This window comes from Oncorhynchus keta, chromosome 16 (genome assembly GCF_023373465.1).
Source record: "Oncorhynchus keta strain PuntledgeMale-10-30-2019 chromosome 16, Oket_V2, whole genome shotgun sequence".
In the NCBI taxonomy this organism is placed as follows: Eukaryota; Metazoa; Chordata; class Actinopteri; order Salmoniformes; family Salmonidae; genus Oncorhynchus; species Oncorhynchus keta.
The window spans coordinates 14031613-14049436 of NC_068436.1; the positions used below are offsets into that span (position 1 = coordinate 14031613).

At 42.6% G+C, this 17824-nt stretch overlaps 1 protein-coding gene across 1 annotated transcript in view; it reads right to left on the reverse strand.

Moving 5' to 3' along the window:
• The window catches only part of LOC118395563 (rho GTPase-activating protein 10-like), a 39810-nt gene extending 24485 nt beyond the window's left edge, over nt 1-15325 (reverse strand). The window contains exons 1-14 of the mRNA XM_035789387.2: nt 15158-15325; nt 14609-14670; nt 11214-11285; nt 9866-9967; nt 7851-7961; nt 6853-6957; nt 5936-6065; nt 5740-5846; nt 5398-5492; nt 4312-4393; nt 4100-4142; nt 3921-3989; nt 2762-2836; nt 527-611 (exon numbers count right to left, since the gene is read on the reverse strand). Coding sequence (XP_035645280.2) covers nt 527-611; nt 2762-2836; nt 3921-3989; nt 4100-4142; nt 4312-4393; nt 5398-5492; nt 5740-5846; nt 5936-6065; nt 6853-6957; nt 7851-7961; nt 9866-9967; nt 11214-11285; nt 14609-14611 — 1079 coding nt within the window. The 5' untranslated portion in view covers nt 14612-14670; nt 15158-15325. The remainder of the gene's footprint in view (nt 1-526; nt 612-2761; nt 2837-3920; nt 3990-4099; nt 4143-4311; nt 4394-5397; nt 5493-5739; nt 5847-5935; nt 6066-6852; nt 6958-7850; nt 7962-9865; nt 9968-11213; nt 11286-14608; nt 14671-15157) is intronic.
• Nucleotides 15326-17824: the final 2499 nt, after the last annotated feature.

The following is a 17824-nucleotide window of genomic DNA, read 5'->3' on the forward strand; positions in this document are numbered from 1 at the left end:
CTAAAATCCCTATCATGCTAATGTATTCCTATCACTGCTTGGATGTGGCAGTAAATTATTGTAGTTAAAATACCTGCCACACGCCACCATATTGTTTTTCACCTGGTCACCTAATCGATACATTCAAAGATGGATGATAAACTTTGAAGCCAGGGATGCAGCTCTTCTTCCTAGAAAGTGGCCAAGACTCCCTACCAATTAAGTCTCAGGTCAACAACGGATTCCCTAGAACGCACAGCGACTGGGAATAATGAAGTCAGAGAGACGGGGTCGGTTGATGAAGTGGATTGATTATGTGTCTGAATTTAAATGCATGGATGTCTATGCGGCAATGTGAATGTCCTGTTGCATTGCAGGAGTTGAGCGCCAGGAAATGATTTTATGCTTCTACCCCCGGAGTAGAATAACTTCAAACTCAGACAATGACGAACATTTAGAATGAAGTCTCCACAGCTTGCTAATAAGACATAATAGCCGACATGAATACATAACCTAGCGATTATGTAGCAGACTGAGTGATTGATACCTCAAATACAGCTTTAGTGTGCTGGTGATGGTTTTCACATCCCAGTCCTCACAAGTAGACAGATCCACATCGTTACTCTTTTCATCTGTAATGAAACCAAAACATTTCAAAAAGGTTTAAACTCCAACACATAAACAATATACAAAGGACCAATACATGTTTACTTTAGTAGAGTACACTCCAATTCCCATGATGCAAAACAAGTTTAGGCTCAGGGTAAGTCAACTAGTGTATTGTAACTTAAACCTATGGTGATGTGAATGGCTGCAAAGAAGCTAAAATATAAATAAATGCGAAATGTGTCTTATGTGGATAAAAGCATTGCAGTAGTCTTGAGGAGCAGTTCTGCCCAGTGGCGATTGCTGGCTGGCTTAAAGTACACCCTTCTCACACTACAGAGTCAAACTGGACCGAGCCAGGCTTAACTATACTGGTCTGACCTGATGAATAATCCACCTTAGTTGAGTGTGTTTGAGTCAGAGGTTGGTGCGAGGCCAAGCCCAGGTCACCAGGAGGTCTCCAAGGGGTTAGACTTGGTGGGAGGTAGGTTGCTGCTCTGGGACATTTGCTTAATTTGACTAGATCCCTTCCGTACTAAAACCAGAAGGGCTGTGTTTATTTACCCACAGAACAGTGGCCTGTCCAACATCAACAGGCTGGACCAAATGTTTTCCTAGAAGGCCAACAGCTACAGATGTTGGGAGAGTGGTGTGTCTTTTAGCTACTGTAATGCGCACATCAAAATATGAACTAACCCACATAGTTCTCTGTAACAGAAGTATTTGGACATGACTGACTACACTAGTAGTATCCAAGTCCTTTTACCTCAGTTCCCAGCAGTGAAATTCCCAGCTGTAAAATATCCATTCTCTATGCTAAGCTTTATGAGTTCTGTCAATCCACTGTTATCACAGAGATTTGTGAGCACAGTGGGAAAATGTGATCCACTTCTGCTGCTTTGGCCTCGTTCTAACCCCTCCATTGAACTGGAGTTTTTCCCTAAGTCCGTTCCAGTGAATTGTCAACTATGCACAGGGTGGCGAACTGTAGTTTAATTTGCAAAGTATTGAGAAACTTTTGTTATTGACCAAATACTTATTTTCCACCATACTTTGCAAATTCATTAAAAATCCTAAAATGTGATTCTGGGTTTTTTTCATAGTTGAAGTGTACCTATGATGAAAATTATGATGAACATTTTTAAGTGGGAGAACTTGCACAATTGGTGGCTGACTAAATACTTTTTTGCCCCACTGTGAATCTCAAATATCTCAGAGTTACCTGCGTCCATATGGCATTTGAAAGACAACCGATACTAATTGAACCCAGTCTACACCAGCAGACAGTGTGCTAATGGGCTGTGAAGTATGAGTCGGCAGGTTCAGGTGGGAAGTTGAGTGGGCTGTGGGACAGCTGGTGTCTACTAAAGGGCAGTCGTCGAGAGGGGGAAAGGTAAGGGGGGTGGTAGAGGATAAACAAGAAAGATGAGGGGGATTAAAGAAGAACATGAGGATGGCAGGGTAGAAAGAGTGAGCAAGAAAGAGCATTTAGAGGAGAGAGGGGGAGAATGGCAAGGAAATCAAATTCAGCTCCTGCTGAGCGACTCAAGTGAAGTCCCTGTAAGGACTGCCGGGTGCAGGCAGGAAGGGGGCCTCTCAGGCACCCCCCGGCTATCTGAATGCCAATGCCGTACCAGCAGCACTTGTTGCACTCTGAGCCTTACATCGTCTTCTAAGTCACAGGAATCCTTTACTCTGAATACTACTAAGTAGATCAGACCGGGTGCACAAAGCCTACTGTATCAATTTAACTGTCCAGTGGTTCCAGATTAATGAAATATTACCTTTAATTACAATACGAGTGAAATCGTTTCTCCCCCCTAAAATGTAAGTTTTAAAAAAAGCAGCTTGTGTGTGTTGGAATGGTGTAGTCATACCCCAACAGAATGGTGTGGGTGTATACCGGTCGTTAAAAACATTCATGCGAGCAGACCGATTGGCCAGCTAATCCTACACAGGATGACAATTCTGACAAAATAGCAGGCCTTTATTTGTTACAAGATACAAGCTTGAGGTGGGATTTTAAGTGTTTTTCCTCCAATTTATGCTTTAGCGTCAAATATGAATACAGGATGAGTCAACCGCATTATTTGGGCATGAGTTAGAAGAATATTAACTTTCACAAGTGATTTTCACTGGACAGTTACGTAAAGGGTGCAAAATGAGCATGTCTTACCGATCATTAGGCTAAGGAGCTTCTGGACTTTGGAGCTGACCCCCACCACTCTGTACAGGCCCTGGTCATTGATACCTGTCAGACAGTTTATATGCCCCTTAATAGCACAAACATTCATGAGGGGATGAATGGATAAACTTTGAAAATACAGTTACTCAAATCAAAAAGGTGGGCTTCTTCACTGAGTGTACAAAATATTAAGGACACCTGCTCTTTCCATGACAGACTGACGGGGTGAAAGCTATTGATCCCTTATTGATGGCACTTGTTAAATACACTTCAATCAGTGTAGATGAAGGGGAGGAGACGGGTTAAAGAAGGATTTTTAAGCCTGGAGACAATTGAGACATGGATTGTGTATGTGTACCATTCAGAGAGTGAATGGGCAAGACAAAAAAATGCCTTTGAACAGGGTATGGTAGTAGGTGCCAGGCGCACCGGTTTGAGTTTGTCAACTGAAACACTTCTGGGTTTCACGCTTAAGTTTCCTTTTTTATCAAGAATGGTCCACCAGCCAACTTGACAACTGGGGAAGCATTAGAGTCCACATCGGTCAGCATCCTTGTGGAATGCTTTCGACACCTTGTAGAGTCCATGCCTCAAAGAATTGAGGCTTTCGGAGGGCAAAAGAGGGTGCAACTCAATATTAATAAGGTATTCTTAATGTTTTGTACACTCAGTGTATATGTTGCCCCACGACCTGTAAACTATGAAGTGGCCACAGCACAAGATATGACTGGATATTGGTCCAAGCCTGCCCTCATGTGTTAAAAGGGAGACATCACAACATTTCACAAAACCCTTTTTACCACTCTACCCTCTAGCCCAGAGGTGGGCTAACTTCCGAACGAGGGAGGTATGAGTAAAACATTTTTTTTAAAACACAAAAAACGAACTTCTAAAGCTTGATAGAAAGTACGTATAAATAGATTTATATTTTCAAATAACTGCCCCTTTTCTGACCCATAAATTGCTTGACAGTCAAATCAGTCCGGGAAATAAAAAATGCAGCCCTCCCATGAAATTTGAAACCCTGACCCCCACACCAAGATAAAATGATTGCCCACCCCTGCTCAGGTCAGTCAGCTAACCTCGCAAAGTACACTTCTGTAGGCTTTATATTGCCTAGGCCTTCCATTGTCATCATGCATCGTCTTACCTCTCGTCTCAATGGCGTTGATGGCATTCTTCACAAATGACAATCCTACGTCATCTAGCTGTGCATCGACTGCAGAGTCATGACAACAGTTATTTAAATTATTCAAAAGTCATTTGAATTATCACAGAGATTACATTGAAATGATTGAGATCAGGGGCTTCTAATCATTGTATACTTACTTCCACGTTCTTTTGAATAGGGTTTACCCAAGTACTGCCCAGCCTGTAAAAAAAAAAAAAATTATATGTAGCTTTTCACAGATCTTTTGATATCCAAGAGGTCACTACAAACCAAAAAAAGACTTGTTGGCATTAATGTACCACTTTCAAAGAATTTCAGTAGAGTTCAATCGACACTACAGTGGAGCTGTCAGGATTATGTGGTTACTCACTGGTTCTTTCCCACCCATGGCGTGAATCCAGAACTTGTGGTCATCTTCCGACAGCGACTGGACCGTGAGGACCGTTCCCGGTCTGGGAACAGAACACAACGGACAATCATTTATTGTAATAGCCTTGTGATTGTTTTTGAATTTATTTTTTAAATGGCGTGAGGGTTTGTTCTGTTTTTAATTATGGCTACTGTATGACAAACTAATTTCACCCTTGGGGATTGTAAAGTACAGTCAATCTCATCTAATTTTCTCTCAGTCAGACTGGGCCCAGGGTTCCAACAAACTACTATTACTACTAGTCAGTTCATGTGTCTAAGAATGATCTATAGAGTCAGTCCTAAAATGTGCCAGAGGGGCTGGGCTCTTAAATAGCAAAATTACAGGAATACATGAGCTTCATTTACCCCACTTTTTTATAATAGGCTACCACATCAAGCTAACCCTAACCTGTTGCACTCCGATATCAAATACCTTACTTCTGCAGGCTGACAAGCAGGCACCGGGGTTGCAACACAAATTTTAAACCCTCTAAGCATGGGGGTTGCTGTTGCTAATAATACCCCAGACAGAATAGCAGTTTGGTTCAGCAGAGTGACATAAGAGCCATATCTATTACAACCAAGTGTAGCGGAGGAACATAGAGAATCCTCTCAGCTATGTGGACGGGCCATCTTCCATGACAAATCCTCTCCAACCCAATCCTGTGTTAGGCTAGGGAGAGCAGCTCTCAGCTCTACTGTACACAGGACCTGTTAAATGGGGAGTGTTACTGTGTATTTGGGAAGGTTGCCAACAGTCCATGAATAAGCTACAAGTGTGGCAACACAATCACATTTTCCAGGTCTAATGGCAGACCTCGCTCCCTCCCCCCAGATGGTACTGAGCGACACCCCTTGGTTTATGTACTGAATGTATGAGTCAGTGGTGAATGTGATCGAGGGGAATCCATCTAAAAATCCCCCTTATTTCCTAGATGAGACGAGATACTTTAACAGGTGGTTGTGGAAAGTCTGTCTTACCACAGAGAACACATGACTGAAGTGATTGAGAAGTGTAATGGTGTAGTGCGATGTGACGACATACCGGTCTGTGATTTCTATATCGAGACAGAACCGCCTGTCCAGCATGTCTGTGGTTTTGCGGACACAAGACTTAAGGGTGACCGACTCAGTCTCGCCCTGAGGGAGAAAATCACTGTTCAGAGAGCCTGTTCTGATGGCAAGAAAGAGACAGTCATTCCTTGTAAAATGACTACAGACTGCACTTTAAATGCGGGTTTCAATAGTAATTGTCAATTTGACAAAATAGATTTATTTGAATAGGGATAGATACACACATTGAATAATCAATCATTTGATGTGATACTTGGACCATACTCTGTATAGCTTCCAAAACCTGTCTTTGATTGTATGGGTCGCGACTCACCATCTTTCCTCCTGACCTGTGGTCAAAGGTGACCATGTGTAGGATTTTCTGTTTCTTCACAAACGTGCAGTAACGCTTCACCCAACTGGAACCAAAAGGAGGGGGCCCTGGGGAAGAGAACACACATTTCATTGGAACACAACCAGTTTAAACTGCCCTCCCCTCTTGGACACACGCGTCGTTCCTCTATCCTTACGTTTCTCCTGGACGTAGAGGTATCCTTCGCTGCTGATGGGGCTGGTCTGTCTGTACTCCTGGGGAACCTCCCTTATCCTCTTCATCAGCTCAAACACCTCCACCCGCGTGCCCTCAAACCGACTCCGTGTCTATATTGGGGGGGGGGGGTCTTGTTACTATCAGGCCAAGCTGCAAAGCCGGCGGTAAGGTAACTTCTCTCCAGCCGGATTTTTTTTTTTAAAAATGAACCAACCTTGTCTATTCCCATAATCTTATACTTAACCATAATTTAAGTGTTTTTGTCAAGTTTCACAATGTAGTACATTTTGACTACGGGGAGACACACCCAAGGAAGGAAGAGAACCCTTGTGACCCTAGCTAAAATAGTCATGCAGGGGTCAATCACACAATGCAAAGCAACTGGAAAAGAAAATCTGCAGAGTTCCCTTTGGAAACTCCTGACATCCCAGAGTGGGTGAAAGTGAAAGTGAAAGCTTGGGGTCAAAGAAAATAAACAAAACACTAAGACTAACCCAAACACCATTAACAATAGAGTCAAAAAATAAAAAGCACCTCAAGTACCTAGGGAAAGTCCCACTGGAAGCAGACCAACTTTATACATATCCTACATTTGAATACTGGCTCGTAATACATGTATAACATGGGGTGTATGTACAGTTTGTAGCGAGTGTGTAATCTATAGTTTTTAGAGCACTACTGTGTGTACAAGACATTTCCTCTAGGACAAAAACTTACTATATAATCCTAAAATTGAATGAAATCATCAACCCCCCCCCCCCCCGGGGGCATTCTGCACTGCAGAAATGTTGAAAAACAAAAAGGTGCTGGGGCGGACAATGGCGCCGTTTCCCCCGAATGCGGATTCCATCTTAAAATAGAAATCTAATAAGACACGGGTGACGACTAATGTCTCACATTTTGTATATTGATCTGTAAGGCTTTCTTGTAGTGGTTAAAGTCATTGGCCAGCTCAAATCCCTGGTGGTAGAAGGTGAACACTGTCTGAAAGAACGCCAGCATCTGGGGAGAGAAAGAAAACATGGGAAACAATGAGTGCAATGATGTTTTAATGCATTGTAACCAGAGGCTGTCCACACTTCTAACATTCATTTCAGGGGTTTACATGGAATGAAGACATCGGTTGAAAAAAAAAATCAGTTGAAGTCAGCAAGAACACTGAGCTGGTTATAAAAACATTTAATTTGACTGCTATGTAACCTATATAAAAACATTAACTGTAGTGTCGACTACTTTATGAGCACTAAGTTAATGAGCACTAAAGGAGAACTGCTGACCAGGCTAGACAAGTACTAAAGGTGCATTCGCCAGCAGTTCGTTCACTCACTGGCGCCAAATGTCATATGCAAAACTCGTTATACTGGCTGTGTTTCTGCCTCTGCTTGAACGCAGACACAAATTGACACCCCCCCCCCCCCACAATTCGATAGATCACTCAGATGTACAAATACATTAACATGAAATAAAAGTGTGATTATTTCCTTTCAGGCACATTGGGAATACAACAGACTGTACAAAACATGACAGAGTGAACAGGTGAAAGCTACGATCCCTTATTGATGTCACATGGTAGATCCACTTTTAAAATCAGTGCAGATGAAGGAGCGGAGAGGGATTAAAGGAGGAGTTACGGCTCGAGACATGGTTTGCCTGTGTGCAATTCAGAGGGTGAATGGGCAAGAGAAAAGATGTAAGTGCCTTTGAACGGGGTATGGCTGTAGTTCGTGTCTAACTGCAACGCTGATGGATCACACTCAGCTTGTGTGTATCAATGGTCCACCACCCAAAGGACATCCAGCCAACTTGACAACTGTGGGCTGTGCAAACAATATTAGAAAGGGGTTAATGTTTTGTCCACCTGGTGTAGAGTGTGTGATTATGTATTTAACACTCACTGGCTCCACACAGTCAAACTTCTTCCTCTCCTGAATCTCCTGCAGTTTACACACGTAGTCCAGAGACTCCTCCTGGAAGTGCTGTCTAATGGTCTCCACCTGGCTGTCTGCCTGCACAACAGAGGACAGAGCGAACATCAACGTTATTCTACAGTACAGTCAGGTCTCTACACAGACAGGTGGAGATCACAGCCTAGCTTCAACAGAGTCCCAGACACACAGACAAAGGATGAGCTATGAGAAAGTATCTATTTTTTGATAACTTTGGTAAAGAGTTTGAAGGGCTTAGACACTGATGACATGTGGTGTATGACAAACCCGCCCCTACAAAAAAAGTGACCAATCAACTGGCATGTTTATAGTTTGGTTGATTAATAATCTAATTGATTAGGCTACATGGTCTGCTTGACTGGATCTTCACAACATTCCAGTATTCAATGTAATTTAACACTTTACTGTAGCGTGTTCAATATGTTAAATCCAGTGCATCAGTTTCCATTAGTGCCATAGGTCGGGCATGTGCCTCGGGCCCGTCACATGACGAGTGTACAGTATGACATCAGATTAGTTGAGTCTAGACGGTGCCCCGCGGCTACGAGGCTGTGAACACCACTACTGTATATCACAAGAGTATAACAGTGTAAATTTGCTGTCCCCTCAAAATTACACAGCCATTAATGTCTAAACCGCTGGCAACAAAAGTGAGTACCCTGGTGGCACTCATACTTCTATTTCCCAAAGACAACCTCTGGATATGACGCTGAGCATGTGCACTCAACTTCTTTGGTCGCCCATGGGGAGGCCTGTTCTGAGTAGAACCTGTCCAGTTAAACCGCTGTATGGTCTTGGCCACCGTGTTGCAGCTCAGTTTCAGGGTCTTGGCATCCTTATAGCCAAGGCCATCTTTATGTAGAGCAACAATTCTTAGACATTCATGGCTGTGTGTTGAGTTACTTTGAGGGGACAGCAAATTTACACTGTTATACAGGCTGTAAACTTACTACTTTACATTGTAGCAAAGTGTCATTTCTTCAGTGTTGTCACATGAAAAGATATACTAAAATATTTACAAAAATGTGAGGGGTGTACTCACTTGTGATATACTGTATATTCTACTGTGCCCCGATTACAATTTGTTCCAAACGCGGAACCCTGGGGTCTATTGAGGGTATCACAATACAGAAATGTAATGCATAGAACAGATATGATTGGCTCTCAAGTATAATTTGGAATTGTGTCAGCTCTATTCTTTACATTTCCACCTGAAATGTTCAGAAAGTTTAATCTCACTGAATACACCAGTCAGTGAGGGAAGAACAGAACAGTTCCCACAAGGGCAATCTATAGGATAAAAACATAATTTGTTAAGTGAAGGGGAATTTAGGTTATATTACATTAACAATCTAGTACCAGACTGCATGTCTCCAAGTTTAGTATATCCTTACAAAGGATAGCTCTACAAGTCTTCAATGAAATACATATAAACTTTGTTGATAACCAAAAGGGTTTGTTTTTCCCATTACCAACCCCAATATAACCCACACTGGGTCTGTAAAGCTTGATACTGTATCTGCAATCTCAGGATGTCTTGAGGCGCTCCAAAAGCTACTTACTCAGAGGTACGACCTTGGTGGCTGGTACAGAAACACTGAACATGACTTCCCTTTCAGAGCAGGAAAGAGAAACTCACTCCGTACTCTAACCCTAGGCCTGTGGACACTCACACCGCTCCACACACTTCAGTGCTACAGAGATGAGCCAAGAAGTCTGTGTGCATCATAAAATGTCACCCTATCCCCTACAGTGTATAGGGCTCTGGTCAAAAGTAGTGCGCTATACAGGGAATAGGGTGCCATTGGGAGGCATCCTACGGGTCAGGATTCAGAAACGTCTCCCTAAGCAAATATCCTTTCCAGCCATTTTGGGGTTGGGAAGATGTTGGGGCCTGTCTTTTCGGCCTGTTTTCCATAAATATATATGCACGAGAGCGAGGGTAAAAGTATTAAACAAAGTACCTCCTGTAGCTGCAGTTCCTTCTTCTTTGCTGACATGTTCAAAAGCTTTTCCAAGGAGCTGTAGTACTTCTCAGTTTCCTTCTCATACTTCTTCCTTTCCGCCTTAAAAGGGCATAGCATAGAGGAACAGATTGAGAAAGAGCATGTGAGAGAGAGATGAGAGAAGTGAGCAGGACAAAACGGCATCTTAATATTGCATTAGTTTCACTGACCAAAGGAATGTTCAGAACATTATATCAAGAGGTACACATTACAATTGAAAAGGGAGTTGGAACTGTCTGTCTCTAGGCAGGCATTTTGAAAAGTCTAATACACTTCACATTATCGTGCCGACCCAAAATGTACTTATCTGGCTCTGATATTTTCCTTTCACATTCCTCTTTCCAGCATGGTTTCTGCAACTATGGTGGATGCACAACCAGGCCAGGGCAGTACAGCTTGGTTTCTGCAACTATGGGGATGCACAACCAGGCCAGGGCAGTACAGCTTGGTTTCTGCAACTATGGTGGATGCACAACCAGGCCAGGGCAGTACAGCTTGGTTTCTGCAACTATGGTGGATGCACAACCAGGCCAGGGCTGTACAGCTTGGTTTCTGCAACTATGGTGGATGCACAACCAGGCCAGGGCTGTACAGCTTGGTTTCTGCAACTATGGGGATGCACAACCAGGCCAGGGCAGTACAGCTTGGTTTCTGCAACTATGGTGGATGCACAACCAGGCCAGGGCAGTACAGCTTGGTTTCTGCAACTATGGGGATGCACAACCAGGCCAGGGCAGTACAGCTTGGTTTCTGCAACTATGGTGGATGCACAACCAGGCCAGGGCAGTACAGCTTGGTTTCTGCAACTATGGTGGATGCACAACCAGGCCAGGGCAGTACAGCTTGGTTTCTGCAACTATGGTGGATGCACAACCAGGCCAGGGCTGTACAGCTTGGTTTCTGCAACTATGGGGATGCACAACCAGGCCAGGGCAGTACAGCTTGGTTTCTGCAACTATGGTGGATGCACAACCAGGCCAGGGCTGTACAGCTTGGTTTCTGCAACTATGGGGATGCACAACCAGGCCAGGGCTGTACAGCTTGGTTTCTGCAACTATGGGGATGCACAACCAGGCCAGGGCAGTACAGCTTGGTTTCTGCAACTATGGGGATGCACAACCAGGCCAGGGCTGTACAGCTTGGTTTCTGCAACTATGGTGGATGCACAACCAGGCCAGCGCAGTACAGCTTGGTTTGGCTCAGTGTTGGGAAAAGGGTATTACTTTATAGCACACAGTATTGTGCTTGTATGAGCTCATTAACAAGTAGACTGAATTAAGCAGTGGCATGGCATATGATAAAGTACCTTGGCTGAGCCCAGTTGCTCTTTTCTGAACTTCTCCAGTGGTTTCATTAGCGTTTCTGTAATATTCTTCATCTGAGATAGATAAGAGATAAGACATGAACATATTAGGACATATGCCACAAAAGCGTTTAATTTATTCACAGGTACAGCGTTAGGCTGGACTTACACTCCACTAGGCATTCTCTGTAGAGCTTCCACAAGCTCAGCATGGAGATTTCAGTGCATGCCAAAATGTCTAACTTTACCGAAGCATCAGCGGCGTATTGTCAAGAGGACCGCTTGAGTGTAAAACCAGCCAAAAGAGGCGGCAGGTAGCCTAGCGAAAAAGGACAAATATAAGCACCCTCCGATTTGACCTTTGACATAAAGTTCCAATGGAAAGCCAAAAGGGCACAATACTTGCAGTGGGTTAATGACAACAAAGTCAGTGAAAATTGCCTGTTGTGGACGCTTGTAAAACGTTATACAACACATTCAAGTACACTAGTCCCACAGTCACATGACGGCAACAGCGCTGTCCTATTGATATCTCCCCTCTCTCCAAATCATACCTACCTCCCTCTCTGCTAAAGGTCCTGTTGCTGGGGGTCATGTCCATGTAAAAGGACCCATGAGCACCAACATGTGAAGAGCACAGGAGCATGTCAAATTTGCTGTCAAATCAAAGCTAGTTCCATATTTTTTTGTTTTTGAAATCAAGGAATATATACTTTTGTCAACCATATTCCATCCTAAAAATGTTGATTAAGCAAAGGTTTTGATTTCTGGTTCTCTTAACTGATTAGAAAAACATCAAAATAGTATAATGTTGAATTAAATTAAAGACCCCTGCCAACTAATATCAACACTTATTTTGGAGAAAGAACTCCGCCTTCTGTAAGTTTAAGAAACTTTGCCTTGTGACCGAATTCCATTACCAAAAGCTCACATATCTTTAAGATATTTTCAAATTTCTCACCATCAGGGAGGATAATTAAAGTTCAGAAGTCATAAGGTAGACCTATCAATTATTTATGAAATGATTAAAACTTGAAATTTCATTACCAAATCAGTAACAGTTTCTGCAGTTGAATTGCCTCAAATGGGAAATCAGTCACAAATCAGAGTCGGGTTCACAAGTTGACAGCACAGTAGAGTACAATACACAGCAAAGAACACTAGAGTTGAACACACTATAATATACTGTACACTATTCACTGAACTATACAACAGAGGGTATTTTTTTTTTTTTTTTTACACTAGAAAAACATTCCTAATATTGAGTTGCTCCCTTTAATCAAGTTGGCTGGATGTCGTTTGGGTGGTGGACCATTCTTGATACACACAGGAAACTGTTGAGTGTCAACCCAGCAGCGTTGCCATTTCTTGACACAAACTGGTGCGCCTGTCACCTACTGCCATTTCCAGTTTGAAGGCACTTAAATATTTTGTTTTACCCATTCACCCTCTGAATGGCACACATACACAAGCCATGTCTCAAATTGTCTCAAGGCATAAACATCCTTTAATCCATCTCCACTAATTGGTCTTTTGACCAATCACAGATATTGCATCAGAGATAGTCTGATTGGTCAAAAAGACCAATTAGTGAAGAATATTTCAGAATTGGGATGCCTCTCTAAATGCAGCCATAGAAGTCTATGATCAGTTCAGATTTGGTCTCGTTTGGGGGCAGAGCTCATTAAAATAATAGCCAGCGTGTAGAATAATACCCAAATATGCAAAGGAGGATATTGCACATTTCTACCTTTGTGTACCTAGTTAGGATACATCATGAAGAGAATGACATTCATATCCATAATTATGCATTTCTGGGTAGTACAGATCAATGTGTCATGTCATAGTTGGCAATTATTTTAGCAAATATCATTGAATCTTAATTCAGAGCAGCTATTTAAGAGTTTTGGGAAAACGTGGACCCAAACTTTGCATCTGCACAGTTTTTCTAGTAAAATGTAAATTGTTAAAAGTAGTTATTGTGAATAGAGTTGCATGGTTTCTTAACCTTTGAAATAAAGTTTGGCATACATTTTAAGTAAAAAAAAAAAAAAGTCTCAGCGCAATTCCGTTACAGTGGAATTGCCCTGGGTTGATTCCAGGACATGTCTGAGCAAGCCTGCCTGCCCACCCCACAGTCCTCCGCTGTGGGCTGCGATGTCATCCCATACTGCTATGCGATGGCGGGGCTGAACCAGGCCCTGGTAGAGACTGTTACATGGCAGCGATAGACCCTATCTATAGCGCAAACACAGTACATAACATGCATTGTAAACATTGAGAACATATAACCTATTGATTGCAAGGGGTCAGGGAAGTAAAACAATAGTATTGAATGTTTTTTCAGAATTCAATACTGTATCTGTAGCTAGCTACCATATTTTAAGGGTTGCATACATTGCATCTAAGATGGATCTCTCATTCGTCTACCGATTGTTCAGCGTGCTGTTGCGCGGTTTGCACTAGGTCCGCAAGTACTCACGGCAGGCAAACATTATTGGTGTGTACGAGCTCTTAGAACTCCCAGAACAAGCCATAGGCTGCATTACAGGAGAATGTAAATAACACTACATTATCTGTTGTATGAGTCACCAAGAGACAATATATAGTTAAATGTTGACTAAGCAACACCTACAGTAAATAAAGGTATGGAGGAATAGGGATAGAGCCAGGAGCCTTGAGGGATATTATTATGTGAAACGGAGACGCCCGTCTGCTGACACACGAACACATTGACACAACGAGAGGCTGGGTTGGTTGCAAACTCCAGGGTTACCCTAGGTTGCATCCCAAATGGCACTCTATTCCCCATGTAGTGCACTACTGTTGACCAGATAAGGAATAGGGTGCCATTTATGAAACAGTGTTTTCTACCCATGCAGAAAAGGCTGGGTTAAACAGGCAACATGTACAACATTCAGTTCAGCTGTAACTTCCACTATACAGTATAGCAGATCTAACTGAACTTTAACATGTGTCACTGTAGTGTACTAGTATAGCACTACACATCAGTGAGAGTTGAATGACTCCATTGACTCTGGTATGTCATGTCTTCTGAGGTTCTGTTTAATGGTTCTGTCCCACCGCCTCCAGAGGAGAGGTGGGGATAGCGCAGACAGTGAAGGTGGCTCTGCCTCCTCTCCTCTGGGTCATGTGCATGACACCAATCAGAAGAACAGACAGCAGGGAATACCCAGACTTGTCTAATAAGAAACTAATTGTTTTCTATTCCAATAAGTTTTGCTACGGTGAGCCCTAAATGAACATGACCCTGGTGGTACAACAGAGGCGTCGCTCAACCTTCCACCCACTGAGGAATTGTAATTTACACACACGCAGAGCAGACTTGAGGTATTTCCCCTTGCTTTGAACGCAGGTCTCGACTGGTTACTGCTTACCATCAGCTCTCTTTGGTCTTCCAGGTTCTTAAGGAAGTTGGAGAATTCCTGCAAGGATTCATCTGCAAGACAAACACACACTTTAATAATGGAACACAAGTCACTTTAATAATGTTTACATACAGCTTCACTCATCTCATGTATATACTGTATTCTATTCTACTGTATTTTAGTCAATGCCACTCAGACATTGCTCACCCTAATATTTATTTCTTAATTCCATTATTTTAGATGGGTGTATTGTTTTTAGATACTACTGCACTGTTGGAGATAGGAACACAAGCATTTCGCTACACCTGACATAACATCTGCTAAATGTGTGACCAACATTTGACACACAAACAGGAGGCGAGACAAGAGAAACATAAGACCACACAAATAGAAAGACACAAGTACTGGTGTTTCCATCGCTCTAAAGAAGCCACGGGTTCGGGAAAATTACACATGCAAGCCCTTCATTTGGTGGTACACACAGAATCAAAAACAAAAGGTTCAGTCTTGTTACGCTGGCAGAACCACCCAGCTGTAGGTCAGAACCGCAACACTCACCAATACACCTCTCATCGTCGGTCTTCGCATCGCCGATGTACTCAAACTGGAATTCTCCCAGGGACTGGGCAAACTTGCGCTGGGCCAACACAAGCTCTAAAAACAAAAATTATATCAATCCATACGGTTATTTTTGAAATGTGATTTCGGGTTTGACCTTCCCTTGATGACCATATTTCGACATCAAATACACTGCGGTCACATGTGCTTCCTATTTACAGGCTTGCAGCAAAACTTTATTTTTTTAAAATTAGTGGATATACTAGCGTGATAGATATTAATCACACTTGAGTTGGCCCAAAGCACAAATACTGAAGACTGAAAAACAGAACAGTAATTTATTCAAGGCTGGCTGACATGCAGACAGTAAGGCACCTACTGTAACCCAGTGGTTAACCCACTCTGCATACATCCTGTTGCCTCTGCTGTCAGACTGTAGCATCCTGTCCCTGTACAGGTTATAAAGAGACCATGCCTACTGGTCCATTGATGGTGACAGGTGTATACATTTGAGCAATACATTAAACATATGTCCCTATAGAAATCAGCCTATATAGGCCTGGTTTTACTATTGTGGTGTGGTGGGTATTGGCCAAAGGGTTTATAATGAGCCAACTGATTTACAAACATACATATTAGCCTACATAGGGTAACCTTTGCGCTTGACCTGCTTGTTGTGTAAGAAAACCGTAAGAATATATTTTTTTAGGATCATTGTTTAGGCTATGTTGTGAGGAGGTGAGGGACTAAACAACTGAACCACATTCGGATGTAGCCTAGCCTGGAACCCACACGCTGCACCATAATGAACTTTGGAGCATTTGTTTTCCAGGCATGTTGAGCCCGCTCTGTTGTTTTCTAAACAGTGTAGACAGATATTCCCAGCGGTGTGGATCTCGGACTGATGACAGTCCCATAAGGACAGCATGGGAGAATGTAGCAGGGTATTTTTAAGACTGGAGCTATGACTGGTATCCAGAGGAGCAGAATCATTAGCAGCTGGCTGGGGCTCTATGGGGAGGATCAGCTGGGAGTTTTGAATACAGGGGCTCTCAGATTATCACTGACTGGGCTGGTTGACAATGGAGGTAGGAAGCCTGTGTTTTTATTCTAACAGTTATATTACCAGCAGGTTAGCATTTGTCGTCATGACCAGGAAGCCAGCCGCAACTGACGACCGAAGACAGCTTGCAAGCGCCCTGTTGGCTACAAGGAGTTGCTAGAGCGAACCCCAGGCCGTAGTGGCACCTCAGCACAGCGTTGCGGTGCCTTCAACTGCTGCGGCACTCGAGAGCCCTTTAAATACATTTTTACAATTGCAAATTTTGACTTTGCAGCTGGCCTAAGTGGAAATGGCTCAGTTCTGCCTCCAACACAAGACTCTTGACAACATTTAAAATAATTTTTAAGAAGTCAACCTGCACATTGCCATGAATCAGTGTCTGCAGTATCTTCCAAAAACACAATACAAAACTATTCACTCAATACTGGGGCCTATTGATTAAGTTTACCTTACAATAATTTGTAGATGTTATCTTTGAACAGAAGTTGAGAATTTACACATTAAACATGTCAAAACTTGGGCCATGTCAATAAATTCCTCTAAAGCAATAACCCTGCCAATTAAGTGGCTTGCTAACACCCACGACCATCACACCCCCCCAAAAAAAATAAACATTGTCACTCGTTTTTTTTTTTAGAACTGGTGAGGTTATGTAATGGTCGTTCTTAGAAAAGTTCAGCAGTGATGACGGCCCATTAAAACATGCAGAAAGTAAAGTACAAAACAATGTACTCCTGAGCCGTTATCAAACCATGACAGATTAGCAATGGGCCAGGGGTCTTCAACATTCTTGCCCACGGACCCCCTCCGGGCAAACCAGCGACCCCCATCATTCAATAGCAATTTTATTTTTTAAATCACGTCATCCATTCAATCAGGTGAAGGATCATGGCAAGAAGTAATCAACATTTTAAAGTGAATACATTTAGTAGATAGTTTCATTATTTTGACATGCCTACATTATAACTAGAAGGGTAACTCCAAACACATTTTTGGTAAGAGCTGCTTTTAAAACAAAGGTTAACCATGTGTTGGCAAAAATGTCCAAGCTTACTAGCAGCCAGTGGCACTTCCCACACTGGTAGCCTATTTGCAGGTGCTTATTCAAAGCCTGTCATACTCCAGCAAGTGTAATTGGCTCAATATTAGGAGTTGAGAAATAAAGTTAACAGAAATATGATACTCTCCTCTTTTGTACCACAAGTATATAATAAAACAAAATACACTGCTCAAAAAAATAAAGGGAACACTAAAATAACACATCCTAGATCTGAATGAAATCTTAAATACTTAAAAAAAAAAAAATTTACATAGTTGAATGTGCTGACAAAAATCACTAAAATTATCAATGGCAATCAAATGTATCAACCCATGGAGGTCTGGATTTGGAGTCACACTCAAAATTAAAGTGGAAAACCACACTACATGCTGAGCCAACTTGATGTAATGTCCTTAAAACAAGTCAAAATGAGGCTCAGTAGTGTGTGGCCTCCACGTGCCTGTATAACCTCCCTACAACGCATGCTCCTGATGAGGTGGCCATCCGCCAACTCCTGGACAGTCTGTGGTGCAACGTGGTGTTGGAGCGAGACGTGATCTCCCAG